The 13,339-nt window shown below is 43.4% G+C and overlaps 1 protein-coding gene across 1 annotated transcript in view; it reads right to left on the bottom strand.

The window, feature by feature from the left end:
* Nucleotides 1-13,339, bottom strand: part of LOC134671332 (uncharacterized) — a 32,669-nt gene that overhangs the window by 7,526 nt on the left and 11,804 nt on the right. Inside the window, exons 10-16 of the mRNA XM_063529159.1 lie at nt 12,643-12,921; nt 10,547-10,708; nt 9,464-9,586; nt 8,436-8,708; nt 7,151-7,371; nt 6,430-6,613; nt 1,007-1,202 (exon numbers count right to left, since the gene is read on the bottom strand). Of these exons, the coding sequence (XP_063385229.1) occupies nt 1,007-1,202; nt 6,430-6,613; nt 7,151-7,371; nt 8,436-8,708; nt 9,464-9,586; nt 10,547-10,708; nt 12,643-12,921 (1,438 nt within the window). The remainder of the gene's footprint in view (nt 1-1,006; nt 1,203-6,429; nt 6,614-7,150; nt 7,372-8,435; nt 8,709-9,463; nt 9,587-10,546; nt 10,709-12,642; nt 12,922-13,339) is intronic.

The raw sequence follows: 13,339 nt of genomic DNA, 5'->3' as shown, positions 1-13,339 counted from the left end.
TGTGCCCGGTGATGCCCCAGCGGCTGGTCTCAACAAGTTGGTTAGCACGCCGACTATATCTATAAACTATGGTATAGTATCCTAACCGGGAGCGCGACACCACGTGTTGGAGTGCTTGTCGGTCAGCACGCTGTGCCCGGTGATGCCCCAGCGGCTGGTCTCAACAAGTTGGTTAGCACGCCGACTATATCTATAAACTATGGTATAGTATCCTAACCGGGAGCGCGACACCACGTGTTGGAGTGCTTGTCGGTCAGCACGCTGTGCCCGGTGATGCCCCAGCGGCTGGTCTCAACAAGTTGGTTAGCACGCCGACTATATCTATAAACTATGGTATAGTATCCTAACCGGGAGCGCGACACCACGTGTTGGAGTGCTTGTCGGTCAGCACGCTGTGCCCGGTGATGCCCCAGCGGCTGGTCTCAACAAGTTGGTTAGCACGCCGACTATATCTATAAACTATGGTATAGTATCCTAACCGGGAGCGCGACACCACGTGTTGGAGTGCTTGTCGGTCAGCACGCTGTGCCCGGTGATGCCCCAGCGGCTGGTCTCGTACAAGTTGGTCAGCACGCCGACTATATCTATAAACTATGGTATAGTATACTAACCGGGCGCGCGACACCACGTGTTGGAGTGTTTGTCGGTCAGCACGCTGTGCCCGGTGATGCCCCAGCGGCTGGTCTCAACAAGTTGGTTAGCACGCCGACTATATCTATAAACTATGGTATAGTATCCTAACCGGGAGCGCGACACCACGTGTTGGAGTGCTTGTCGGTCAGCACGCTGTGCCCGGTGATGCCCCAGCGGCTGGTCTCGTACAAGTTGGTCAGCACGCCGACTATATCTATAAACTATGGTATAGTATACTAACCGGGCGCGCGACACCACGTGTTGGAGTGTTTGTCGGTCAGCACGCTGTGCCCGGTGATGCCCCAGCGGCTGGTCTCGTACAAGTTGGTCAGCACGCCGACTATATCTATAAACTATGGTATAGTATACTAACCGGGCGCGCGACACCAGGTGTTGGAGTGCTTGTCGGTCAGCACGCTGTGCCCGGTGATGCCCCAGCGACTGGTCTCATACAAGTTGGTCAGCACGCCGACTATCTCGCCGCCTGAACTGTCGTTGAATGAGTATCCGCATTCGGAGTAATACTTCATATTCAAGTACTGGATTACGCCTTCGTCGTTTATGCCTATCTGTAAGACAAGTACGTATTACGGTTAAGATGAGTAAGAACCAATCATCGTCTCGTTTTAACACAGCTTTGGAAAACTGCTTTATTTGGGCCTTTATCACAGGGGTCGGTAAACTGTTGAAGAAAAGAGTCATTCATTCTACTATCATCAGTTTTAGGATTTTTTTTATTTGTCTGGGCAAAATCCTCTAAGTGTTAATCATTTGGATGTCTTTAAGATCCGCTATTACAGGTCCAAAGCCCACGACTTGCGATTTGCCGACCCTTTGCTTTATCACATGATTACACATCGGTAACTCGTGGCATTTAGGTAGCACTTAAAGATTTATTCTTAATTATTATTTGGGTTAATTAGTTAATAATATGAAACAAAGTTAAAAATTTATAAACAACACTAATTCCTATACGAGTCGAGAAAAAGAAACCACTAAAAAAAGGAATTAATTAAACTAATCTTTTAACGCATTCACTGCCAGGGGGCGTGGCCTAGGAACAAACTTGTATGACGGTCAGTGTTGGGCATAATTAATTACTCGTGTAATTTAATTACTAATTTAATAACATGTAATTAAATTACAATGTAATTGAATTACATAAAATTTAATTACATGTAATTAAATTATCTGTGTAATTTGCAATTGTAATTACATTAATTAGTAATTAACTTACTCAATTACTTTTCATTCACCTTTTTAATAATATGCAAATATGAACAAATTTACTTGGAGTAATTATAAAGAAAAACTTTTATGAATTCCATTATACGCTGGATAACGTTATAACATATTTTTTATCCCGGGAATCATACCTTTACAGGGTACTATGTGACACACCACGTTGAATATGGCGGTCGGCGCTTACGTCCCGTAGCACCGCATTAGTATTGGGACGCCACTAATAATGACGTAAGCGCCGACCTAAGGTGCCTTTCGGGTTGGACTGTAGCAAAGGGGGGGCTGGGACTTAGATTTTTTTTTTACAAAGTGGTGTCATTATGACACTATTTTTAAATGATTGTAATGTGTAGATCACGTCAAAATAAGCATCTTTTACTGTAAAAACTTTTCTCTAAAATAAAAAAATGGCTGAGTTAGACGCCTCCAAAGATTGATGTTTTTAAAGAGAGCTGGGACTTTTTCAAGTAAAAAGTTTTTCAAGTAAAAGTAGCCTATTTTAACGTGTTCTATACGTTACAATCATTTAAAATATAAGTCATAATGACACCACTCGCGATGAAATTTTTCTAAGTCCCAGCTCCCTTTAAAAACATCAATCTTTGGAGGCGTCTAACTCAGCCATTTTTTATTTTAGAGAAAAGTTTTTTCAGTAAAAGATGCTTATTTTGACGTGATCTACACATTACAATCATTTAAAAATAGTATCACAATGACACCACTTAATCAGACAAAAATTCTAAGTCCTAGCCCTCCCTTTGCTACAGTCCAACCAAATCAACCAAAGTTAACATTGACAATGTTGCTCAGTCAAATTTAAAACCATTCTAAATGTTCATCTCTCTCTTCTTGTCCTTGCCCATATTCCCAGTTCATCTGGGGTCGGGCCTCCTTGTGCAGCGGCGCCAGGACCTTCTGTCCCGGGTTGTCATTGGCGAAATGTCTTGGGCCTTTAGATCCCTCTCGACAGTTGACCACCACGTGGCTGGTGGCCTGCCTCTTCCCCTGGGCTGTGTTTTGATGTTGAGCACAGTCTTTACAGAGTAGCTCTCCTCCCTTCTCATTACGTGGCCATACCAGCGGAGTCTCCCTTCTTTCAGCTTGTCGATTATTGGGGCTACCTTAAAGGATCCTCTGACGTATTCATTTCGGATTTTATCCAAGCGTGTTACCCCACCTGCCCATCTCAGCATCTTCATCTCTGCCGTATGCACTTGTTGTTCGTGCTTCTTAAGTGCAGTCCAGCACTCCGAACCATACAACATGACCGGTCTTACGGCAGTCTTATAGATTTTGCCTTTTGTTTTAATGGGCATTCTGGTATCGCAAAGTACTCCAGATAATGATCGCCATTTCATCCAGGCTGTGTTGATCCTATGGCTTACATCTTCATCGACTCGTGCATCCGTTGTCAGGACCGACCCGAGATACTTGAAGCGAGTGACTCTGGGTATTGCGGTATTTTCAATGTTTATGTTGCAGCAAAGCTGTTCTGTTCCACCCAGGTCACACTCCATATATTCGGTTTTTGTACGGCTGATTCGCAACCCGTGCCTCTCCAGTTCCCTGAGCCAAATATCCAAGGTTTTCTGTAGTTCAGCCGCCGTTTTCGCTATAAGCACGATATCGTCCGCATACAGCATACACCAAGGTATTTGTGCTTGAAGGCTTCTGGTGATGTAATCCATGCTCAAATTGAATAGCAGAGGACTCAATGCCGAACCCTGATGGACGCCAACTTTAACCTGGAATGGGTCGGTTATACCAGCTGGACTCTTAATCTGTGTGGTTACGCTGTGGTACATGTCTCGTACTAGCGAGACATAGGTTTCAGGTATGTTTTGAGCTCGCATAGCTTGCCACACCAGTTTCCGAGGGACTCTGTCAAATGCCTTTTCCAGGTCTATGAAAGTGAGGTATAGGTTCTCTCTGTTAGTCCGGCATTTCTCCATCAGGATTCTAATGGTTTGTATGGCTTCCGTCGTAGACCTCCCAGCTGTGAAACCAAACTGGTTTTCAGTGATACTGGCTAAAAAACTGAGACGAGCTCCCATAATTCGCTCCCAGAGTTTGAGAGTGTGTGACGTTAGCTTGATTCCTCTGTAGTTGTTGCAGTCTGCTACGTCCCCCTTGTTTTTGAACAGCGGGCATAGGAAGCTTCTTCGCCATGAGTTAGGTATTTTGGTTTCGAGAAGGATTTTATTAAATAGTTCTGTAAGCCAAGGCAATGCGTCATCCTGCAGGAGCTTCCAGATATCAGCGGGTATGTTATCAGGGCCAATAGCTTTGTGAAACTCCATTTTACGGAGCGCATTTTTTATTTCTTGCGGATTTACCGGTTGGATAGGCCCCTCCGTAGCCGATATTTCTGGAAGATCCTCGCTAGGGAATTCTTCGTTAAGCAGGTTATCAAAATACGATTTCCACCTCCTTTTTATATCATTATCCGATGTTAATAATCGACCCTGCTCATCTCTGATATATTTACTGGATTTTATGTCGAGTGTTGCCTTGTGCCTCTGTTTGGCTATTTTAAATATTGCGTTTTCGGATGGTGCGTTTTCTAACTGTTCATAAAATTTGTTTCTGGAATGTGCTCTTGCTTGCGCTACAACTGACTTAACTATTGCCTTCATTGATTTGTATTTATCGCGGTCTTCCTCAAGGCCAGATTTCTGCCAGGTCTTAAATGCTTGGCGTTTTGCTGATATTATTTGTTTGACATCATCGTTCCACCAGGTGGTGTCTTTTGGTGTCGATACTCCGCCTCTAGAGACTCCCAAAACTGCCCTTGCCTGGATTTGACAAAAGTTTTCGAATTCGAGCCACATTTTGTCCACTGGTTTGTCACTAATGTCATCCTTGTTTAGGTACGCTTTGATAGTATCTAGGAGTTGGGAGCCTTTACTACTGTGAAGTTCCTTCCATTTTATTAGCTCAGTTCGATCAATGTGCATTTTAATTGGCTTCGGTAGTTGTAATGTAGCCAACAGTAGTCTATGCTGTGATGTTATGGCCTCTCCCGGTATGACTTTACAGTCCTTGTAGTTCTTCACCAATGAGCCTGTCGAGATAATGTAGTCTATTTGTGTACTGTATTTAGCGCTTTTGTATGTAATGGTATGTTCTTCCTTTTTTCGAAAAAATGTGTTGATTATTTTGAACTTGTATTTTACAGCAAAATTTAAGATGTCCAGTCCCTCCTGGTTTCGTGTGCCATATCCATAGCCTCCGTGCACCTCTGGATATGCCTCCTTGCTTGCCCCAACGTGCCCATTTAAATCTGCCCCTATGTGGATGAGTTCCTCGCATGGTATGTTTTGCAGCAATTCATCAAAGTCCTCCCAGAAAACTTCTTTTTCGAGTGAAGAGCATCCTACTTGCGGCGCATATGCTGAGATGATGTTCAGGACCGCGGTTCTAGTGCTATTTTTACTGAGATTAACCTATCGCTCTTCCTCTCGATATTTATAATTCTCTGTTTAAGGACCTTATCCAGTGCTATTGCCACTCCATTACGTTTAGTGTCTACTCCGTGGTAGATGAGTTGATACCCATGGCCAATGTCACGGGATTTAGACCCTTTCCATCTCGTCTCCTGAATACAGCAAATATTTATATTCCTATGGTAAAGTATGTCACTGAGTTCGGCACTGCGTCCAGTCATGGATCCGAGGTTCCATGTGCCTAGTCGTAGCTTATTAGTACTTTTAGTTTGCAAATGTTTGTTCTTGTCAGAATCGTCGCTTTGGGGGAACGCCCTAGCATTGTACTCGCATTTTCTCAGGTTTCTTCTATTCGCATTCGCATCCAGGCTCTTTTCGTCGCTTACGGGGGACGCCCTAGCCGTTATCGTTTTTTCATTTCGTTTTACTGTCATATTGCACAAGGAGAAAAAGTTTTGACTGTAGTTTTACGGCCGGTTGTCACCTGACGCCAAGGCCTTCGTCTTCTATTCTTAAGACGTGGGTGCCGCCGTTGACTCATCTCAGTAGAGTTCATCCGCCGCCTTCCCTACTGCGTACTCCAGCCCAAGCGCGCAGCATAACTGCAGCCTCTACTCCGAATATGTCAGAGAAGCCCACAGCTAGGGTTTGATAACGGTATGTCTAAATGTTCATCTGATTTTGGAAATAAAGATGATCAAAAACTTGCATTCTATAAAAGTAATTGTAATTCATAAAAGTATTTAAATTACAAATTTTAATTACAAAATGTAATTAATAATTGAATTACTAATTACATTTTGCAATTGTAATTAGTAATTAAAATTTTAATTACTTTCCACATGTAATGGAAATTATTTGTTGGAATTACATTTTGTAATTGCAATTGTTAATTAGTAATTCAATTACTTTTTGCCCAACACTGATGACGGTGAATGCATATGTGCGTTGGGGGCACTGAATGTGTTAAGTGCTACCTAAATGCCACGAGTTACCGATGTGTACACATGATATATAGAACCAAAGTTAGGTGTTCTAAACGTCGACACGACCGATGATTAACTGTTAAGTTGACGCTTAATACATCACATTTAACCTCACGACTAACCTCATAATCCGTCCTACACGGCTGCCTCTTCCCCACAATCTGCATGTTATCGATGAGCGGGACGACGAGTGTCGCCGTCCTGCTCAGCGAGCGAGCCACTACCGCGCACGCGCACGCGAACATCGCCGAGCGAGACGCTTTGCCTCCGTAAGCTCCGCCCACCCGGGACACTTGCACTTCCACCCTGTATAAAAAATGTAACTTTAGGTACACAATATTTAGGTACATCGGTAAAAAAAAATGTTTGTGACAAGCGAACTACTGGGATGGGACGGAAAAGCTGCTTTTGATCACGAAAAGAACAGAGGTTTGCTAAGTTGTACAGTCAGCAGCAAAAGTTGCTAAGCGGACGAGGTGTTCAATTCAAAATTACCTTGAGCTTGACACACTCTTATACGGGTATTTGACTATATTTAAAATAAATTATCGCGAATGAGAAACGTCGACAGCAGTTATTTTTAGACACAATTTATATTTTAAAACCCGTATAACGAGTAGATAATTTGATCATGACGTCACATGCTAGTGTTTCATATAAATTCCATAGCAAATCGTTTTGACAGTTCGAAAAAGGAAACTGATTTGACTAGTAGTCAAATACCCTATTCTCTTAATAATGTCACGTCAAGATCATTTTGAACACCTCGTTCGCTTAGCAACTTTTGCTGCTGACTGTTATGTTACATAACGGAGTTTATATTTATTATTTAAGAGCACTAACTGGTTTTCCTGCATGTTAAGCGCCTGGCTGACAGCAACTTGAACCAAATCCATCCATTGCGTGGACGATCGCACCACTAAGCCGCTTTCGGTATTAGTGACGGTGCAACACTGCGTCTCCATAGTGTAGTGGTACTGGGACGGGACGGAAAAGCTGCCTTTGATCACTTGGGTGGTATCCACTCCTTTGTTGGTCGGTTTGACTGATATGTCTTCTCTGACCTGTAAAGAAAGTATTGCGGTGCCGGTGGTATCTACTTAGTAAAAATTAATTGTATGATATATAGGATTCTAAAAGTGCTCGAGTGGAGACCACGGACTAGCAAGCGCAGCGTAGGACGTCCACCCACAAGATGGACCGACGACCTTGTTAAGGTCGCCGGAGGACGCTGGATGCGGGTCGCTTCCAACCGGCACGTATGGAGGTCCAAGGGGAAGGCCTATGTTCAGCAGTGGACGTCTTATGGCTGAGATGATGATATAGGATTCTTACCAATGCGACATGCGCTGGTAGCCTGGCGGTAAGAGCGTGCGACTTTCAATCCGGAGGTTGCGGGTTCAAATCCCGGCTCGTACTAATGAGTTTTTGGGAACTTATGTACGAAATATCATTTGATATTTACCATGTCGCTTTCCGGTGAAGGAAAACATCGTGAGGAAACCGGACTAATCCCAATAAGGTCTAGTTCCCCGGGGTCCCTTTGTTTCCCATAAAATTTTAAGTCATAATGTATTGTTTGTCATATTATCGTTAATCATAAAACTGAAACCGTTAACTTTTCAGGATTTTCGTAAGGTTATTCTATAGATAGGTAAGGTTAGGTTAGGTTTGTTTTATGGCAATCCTGAAAAGTTACGCGTTTCTGAGAAAAACCAATAATGACTAACGAAAATTCGGACAAACAATACATTATGACTTAAAACTATTTGGGAAACAATATAGACCCCTAGTTCCCCTCTGGGTTCTAAGGTCAGATGGCAGTAGCTTTCGTAAAAACTAGTACCTACGCCAATTCTCGGGATTAGTTGCCAAGCGGACCCCAGGCTCCCATAAGCCGTGGCAAAATGCCGGGACAACGCAAGGAAGATGATGATGTAGGATAAATTTATTAATTTACGCTACCTAAAGGTGGTCTGGAAGAAATCGCTTTTTAGCGATAAGACCGCCTGTTGTTTAACCTCTTCTTTCTGTATTATTAGCATTGTTTTCTGTAATAAGGTGTGCAATAAAGAGTAATTTAGGATTCGACCCGTAATGGAACTTAAGAGTTGTCTATTGTTCTTACCCGTCTATCCTTATCTTGAGCCTTCAAAGCGTCTTCAATGCTAAGCACCGGGGCCTTTTCATTTTTGTACTGAACCCTAACTAAATCCGCAGCTTTCAAAGCCAGCTTATGGCTGACCGCCACAATGAGGCCTATGGGCTGCCCGTAGTAGGACACTTTAGAACTCGCCAGGATTTCCTCGTCGGATTCTTGCCACGGAACGTCGGATGGCGTGAAGGAATTCTTTCCGGGGATGTCTTTTGCGGTGAAGAATGATACGACGCCTGAAAGGTTCTGGAAGAATTGACAATAAATTATGGTCTAAACGGCTTGTCTTGTAGCCCCCATTCGCATGAGACCTTTTTCAACGCGCGTTAAAAAAGCGCTGGAATCTGTCCGCACTCTTAATTCGATTTAACGGCCAAGGCTTAAAGTCGAAAATCCAACAACGCTTGATAAAAAGCGCCACCGCTGTCGTGTGAATGCACATGTATCCATTTGTGTCATTCAAACGCTTTCTTAACGCGCATTGTAAAAGGGGGCTAAAGATTCAAGGAATTATATCATATTTCTTATTTATGTACAGTCAGCTGCAGAGATAGTTCACCCTCCTGCAAACAAGTTTATATGCAGGGGGCCAGTTATCACTGCAACCACTGCAAGCAAAGACATATGTAACTTCGTATAAGATGAATAAAGTCTGAGGAAAAAACGTGCCTCGGAAATCAAGAAAAAGTCATTCTCGGATAGATGCCGCACACACCTTTAGCCTATGCTCGGCTAGATGGCGTGACGACACCGTTTTATATTTAACAATTTTAACACATAGATATCAGTGAATGAACATGGATCAAAATGATATAAAAATAATAAAATCATTTATCCGTATAATATACATCTTTTTTTTTAATTTTATACTTTTTCATTTTGAGCTTTAGTCGTGTATCGATAGATGGCAGTAAATTTACTGTGACTACAAAATTTACAATGACAGGACCCCTCTATACTATCTATTCTTGTTGCTGCAACTGACTCAACTGACTACTTACCAGGGCTTCGCTAGCGTCGATTTTATCAATATCTCCCACGCAGATAGTGGAGAGGACGAAAGCTACATGCACTTCTCTTGGGGATGTGTTCACGTCACATGCGTATTTCGCTTCCCCTGAACACTGTGGAGCGTAAGCAACAGTTAACTACGTCTCGTTACGGTCACCATACAAAATGTTCGCTAGGAAAATTCTAACGTCGAAAAGTAATCGACTTTCCTATGCATATTTGAAAAAAAAAAACCAACTAAGTGCGAGCACTTAGTCGGACTCGCACACGAAGGGTTCCGTACCATTACGCAAAAAACGGCACGTCACGTTTGCTGTAAACAGCCTGGTGACAGACGGACAGCGGAGTCTTAGTAATAGGGTCCTGCTTTTACCCTTTGGGTACGGAGCCCTAAAAATTAGGTAAGTGTGAAAAAATCCGTGCCAAAGATCCAGGTTCCGCAAGATACTGGACTATTGAGAAGAGAGACAGATATAGTGTGTCTGGTGCTATTGAGAAGAGAGACAGGTATACTGTGCGAGTGAGACCTGTGCGAGGGTCTCCAGCTTGGGTACAGGCTGGTTGAGTGGCCAGAGCGACTTGTCCGTATCAAAGGTCTGGGTTCCGCGAGATACCGGTCGTGGTAAAGGTTGGCCGCCGCTGGCATTTCGAGGGTTCACTGATCCTGGTACTATTGAGGAGAGAGACAGATATAGTGTGTGAGTGAGACCTGTGAAAGGGCCTCCAGCTTGGGCACGGGCTGGTTAAGTGGCCAGAGCGACTTGTCCGTATCAAAGGTCTGGGTTCCGCGAGATACTGGACGTGGTAAAGATTTACCACCGCTGGCGTATCGAAAGTTTACTGGTCCTGGTACTAATGAGAAGAGAGACAGATATAGTGTGTGAGTGAGACCTGTGCGAGGGCCTCCAGCTTGGGCACGGGCTGGTTGAATGGCCAGAGCGACTTGTCCGTATCAAAGGTCTGGGTTCCGCGCGATACTGGACGTGGTAAAGGTTTCCCACCGCTGGCGTATCGAGGGTTCACTGATGCTGGTACTATTGAGGAGAGAGACAGATATAGTGTGTGAGTGAGACCTGTGCGAGGGCCTCCAGCTTGGGCACGGGCTGGTTGAGTGGCCAGAGCGACTTGTCCGTATCAAAGGTCTGGGTTCCACGAGATACTGGACGTGGTAAAGGTTGGCCGCCGCTGGCGTATCGAGGGTTCACTGATGCTTCTGGTGCTATTGAGAGGAGAGCCTAGAACGAAAATGTAACTTATAATAAAACACAATATTTTTATTTCATAAGTAGGTAATACCGTAAAATGGGGGAGTTGGGACAAATCCGAAGTTCAAACTTCAATAAAATTTTATTTTTAAATGTGTCCCGGTACTATGAACTTTAGTTTTTCAATGATAATCTATTTCATAGATTAAACGATAAACACTAAATAGTAGGAAATCCCAGCTCACCCCGTAGTCGGGGTTAGGGGGGAAAGGAATTGAGTGAGATGGTACAGTTTCTAGAATTGGCACAATATTACAATAGCTTGACTTGTCAAGAGAATGAAGTATTTACGTAACAATGTGATAACTCTGGTCTAAAAATACCATCTCACCTCCCTACCATCCCTCCTCACCCCATTCATAACCCAACTACTTTCGTAATCCCTACTCACCCCATTTTATGGTAGCTAATTCGACAGCCATTTAATTTAGACAGACGACGTGCGATAATTATCACTACCCTTATCTCTCGTACGGAATACTTTCGTCAGTGTCGAAGGCTATTTAGTGGTATAAATATAAATTGTTGAGTGTTTCGTGGGATAAAGAAAGCTATCAATACAGATACAGATGATATCAACATTTGGGCCCCCACTTTGTCTTCCCCATTCCTGTTTAACACTTGATGTATTAAATATCAGTGACGATTAATAATTTCCATAAATAAATATGTTTTGCATCCCTGAAAATTTTATTTACATAAATTTTCTCGTTTCGTTGGCCTTACTTTACAACTGACCTTATAGAACAGTCCCAAGGCGATACTCTTCCTACATTCCGCCAACGGTTCAGGGGGATCTTCCACCGGCACCAACTCTTCAACCAACATTGGCTCTCCCTTCATCAGAGCATCTTCTAAATTGACCCCAATAAGTGCCTTTTCCGTCTTACTAGCCCTTATGAAGTCAGGAGCTATATGTTGCCAAAGACCACAGATCTTGCTGCATTTGCATTATTTACATTAAACATACCGATTACCGACCTTATAGAACAGTCCCAAGGCGATACTCTTCCTACATTCCACCGACGGTTCTGGGGGATCTTCCACGGGCACCAACTCCTCAACCAACAGCGGCACTCCCTTCTTCAAAGCATCTTCTAAATTGACCCCAATAAGTGCCTTCTCCGTCTTACTAGCCCTTATGAAGTCGGGGGCTATGTTGCCAAAGACCACAGATCTTGCTGCATCAGCATTATATGATGATGATGATGATCCTTCCGGCCGGTTTCGACCAAGGCGACCACTACGACTCCTAGTTAGTTCGGCGCTCGTGCGCCCGAATATGGCTGACGTAGCCGATCTTTGAGGTGAACCCCCGCGCACATTGAGGGCACGTGAGAACGCCATATAATCGAATATTTAGTACTTAAGAATATTTTTAGACAAGCAAAATTTATGAAAAAAATAAAAGTCTATATTATATATACTTACATTAAATATACTAACCTTATAGAATAGTCCCAAGGCGATACTCTTCCTACATTCCGCCGACGGTTCAGGAGGATCCTCTACTGGTACCAACTCTTCAACCAACATCGGCACTCCCTTCCTCAGAGCATCTTCCAAATTGACCCCGATAAGTGCCTTCTCCGTCTTACTCGCCCTTATGAAGTCAGGAGCTATGTTGCCAAAGACCACAGATCTTGCTGCATTTGCATTCTATTTACATACCGACCTGATAGAACAGTCCCAAGGCGATACTCTTCCTACATTCCGCCGACGGTTCAGGAGGATCCTCTACTGGTACCAACTCTTCAACCAACATCGGCACTCCCTTCCTCAGAGCATCTTCCAAATTGACCCCGATAAGTGCCTTCTCCGTCTTACTCGCCCTTATGAAGTCAGGAGCTATGTTGCCAAAGACCACAGATCTTGCTGCATTTGCATTCTATTTACATACCGACCTGATAGAACAGTCCCAAGGCGATACTCTTCCTACATTCCGCCGACGGTTCAGGAGGATCCTCTACTGGTACCAACTCTTCAACCAACATCGGCACTCCCTTCCTCAGAGCATCTTCCAAATTGACCCCAATAAGTGCCTTCTCCGTCTTACTCGCCCTTATGAAGTCGGGGGCTATGTTGCCAAAGACCAGGTTACATTTGGTGATGGCGTTGGAGGTTAGTTTGAATAGGAAGCCGGCGTTAACGATGGCGTGCGCGTTTTGGGCGCGAGGCATTATCTGTAAGGGGATGATAATTCCATTGATGGTAATAGAGAAGGATATACAGGGTGGAAAAATAAGTCGGGCCCTGGAGGGAAACTACCTTAAATCCTTAAGTTGCCTCATTTTACTTAAAGGAGACATTCTTCTATTTTTAAAAAGATTAAAACTGCATTCCAAGACTTTTATTTTTTTCATAAATTTTGCTTGTCTAAAAATATTCTTAAGTACTAAATATTCGATTATATGGATATTTTGTACGACAGACGAGTGTAAGACCTAATGTTTCTTGGAGAAATGTTATCATTAACATTAACTGTATCGACTAGTAGAAAAAAATAGCGAGTGTTTATTTTTTGGAAGTTTTACTCGGTTCTATTCCCGGTCGAGACAAGCGAATTTAAAAAAATGTTTCAATGCAGTTTTGTTTCTTTTT

The sequence above is a fragment of the Cydia fagiglandana genome, chromosome 15 (assembly GCF_963556715.1).
Source record: "Cydia fagiglandana chromosome 15, ilCydFagi1.1, whole genome shotgun sequence".
In the NCBI taxonomy this organism is placed as follows: domain Eukaryota; kingdom Metazoa; phylum Arthropoda; class Insecta; order Lepidoptera; family Tortricidae; genus Cydia; species Cydia fagiglandana.
Note: the sequence above shows the minus strand (reverse complement) of the source record. Positions and strands in the feature narration are given on the sequence as shown.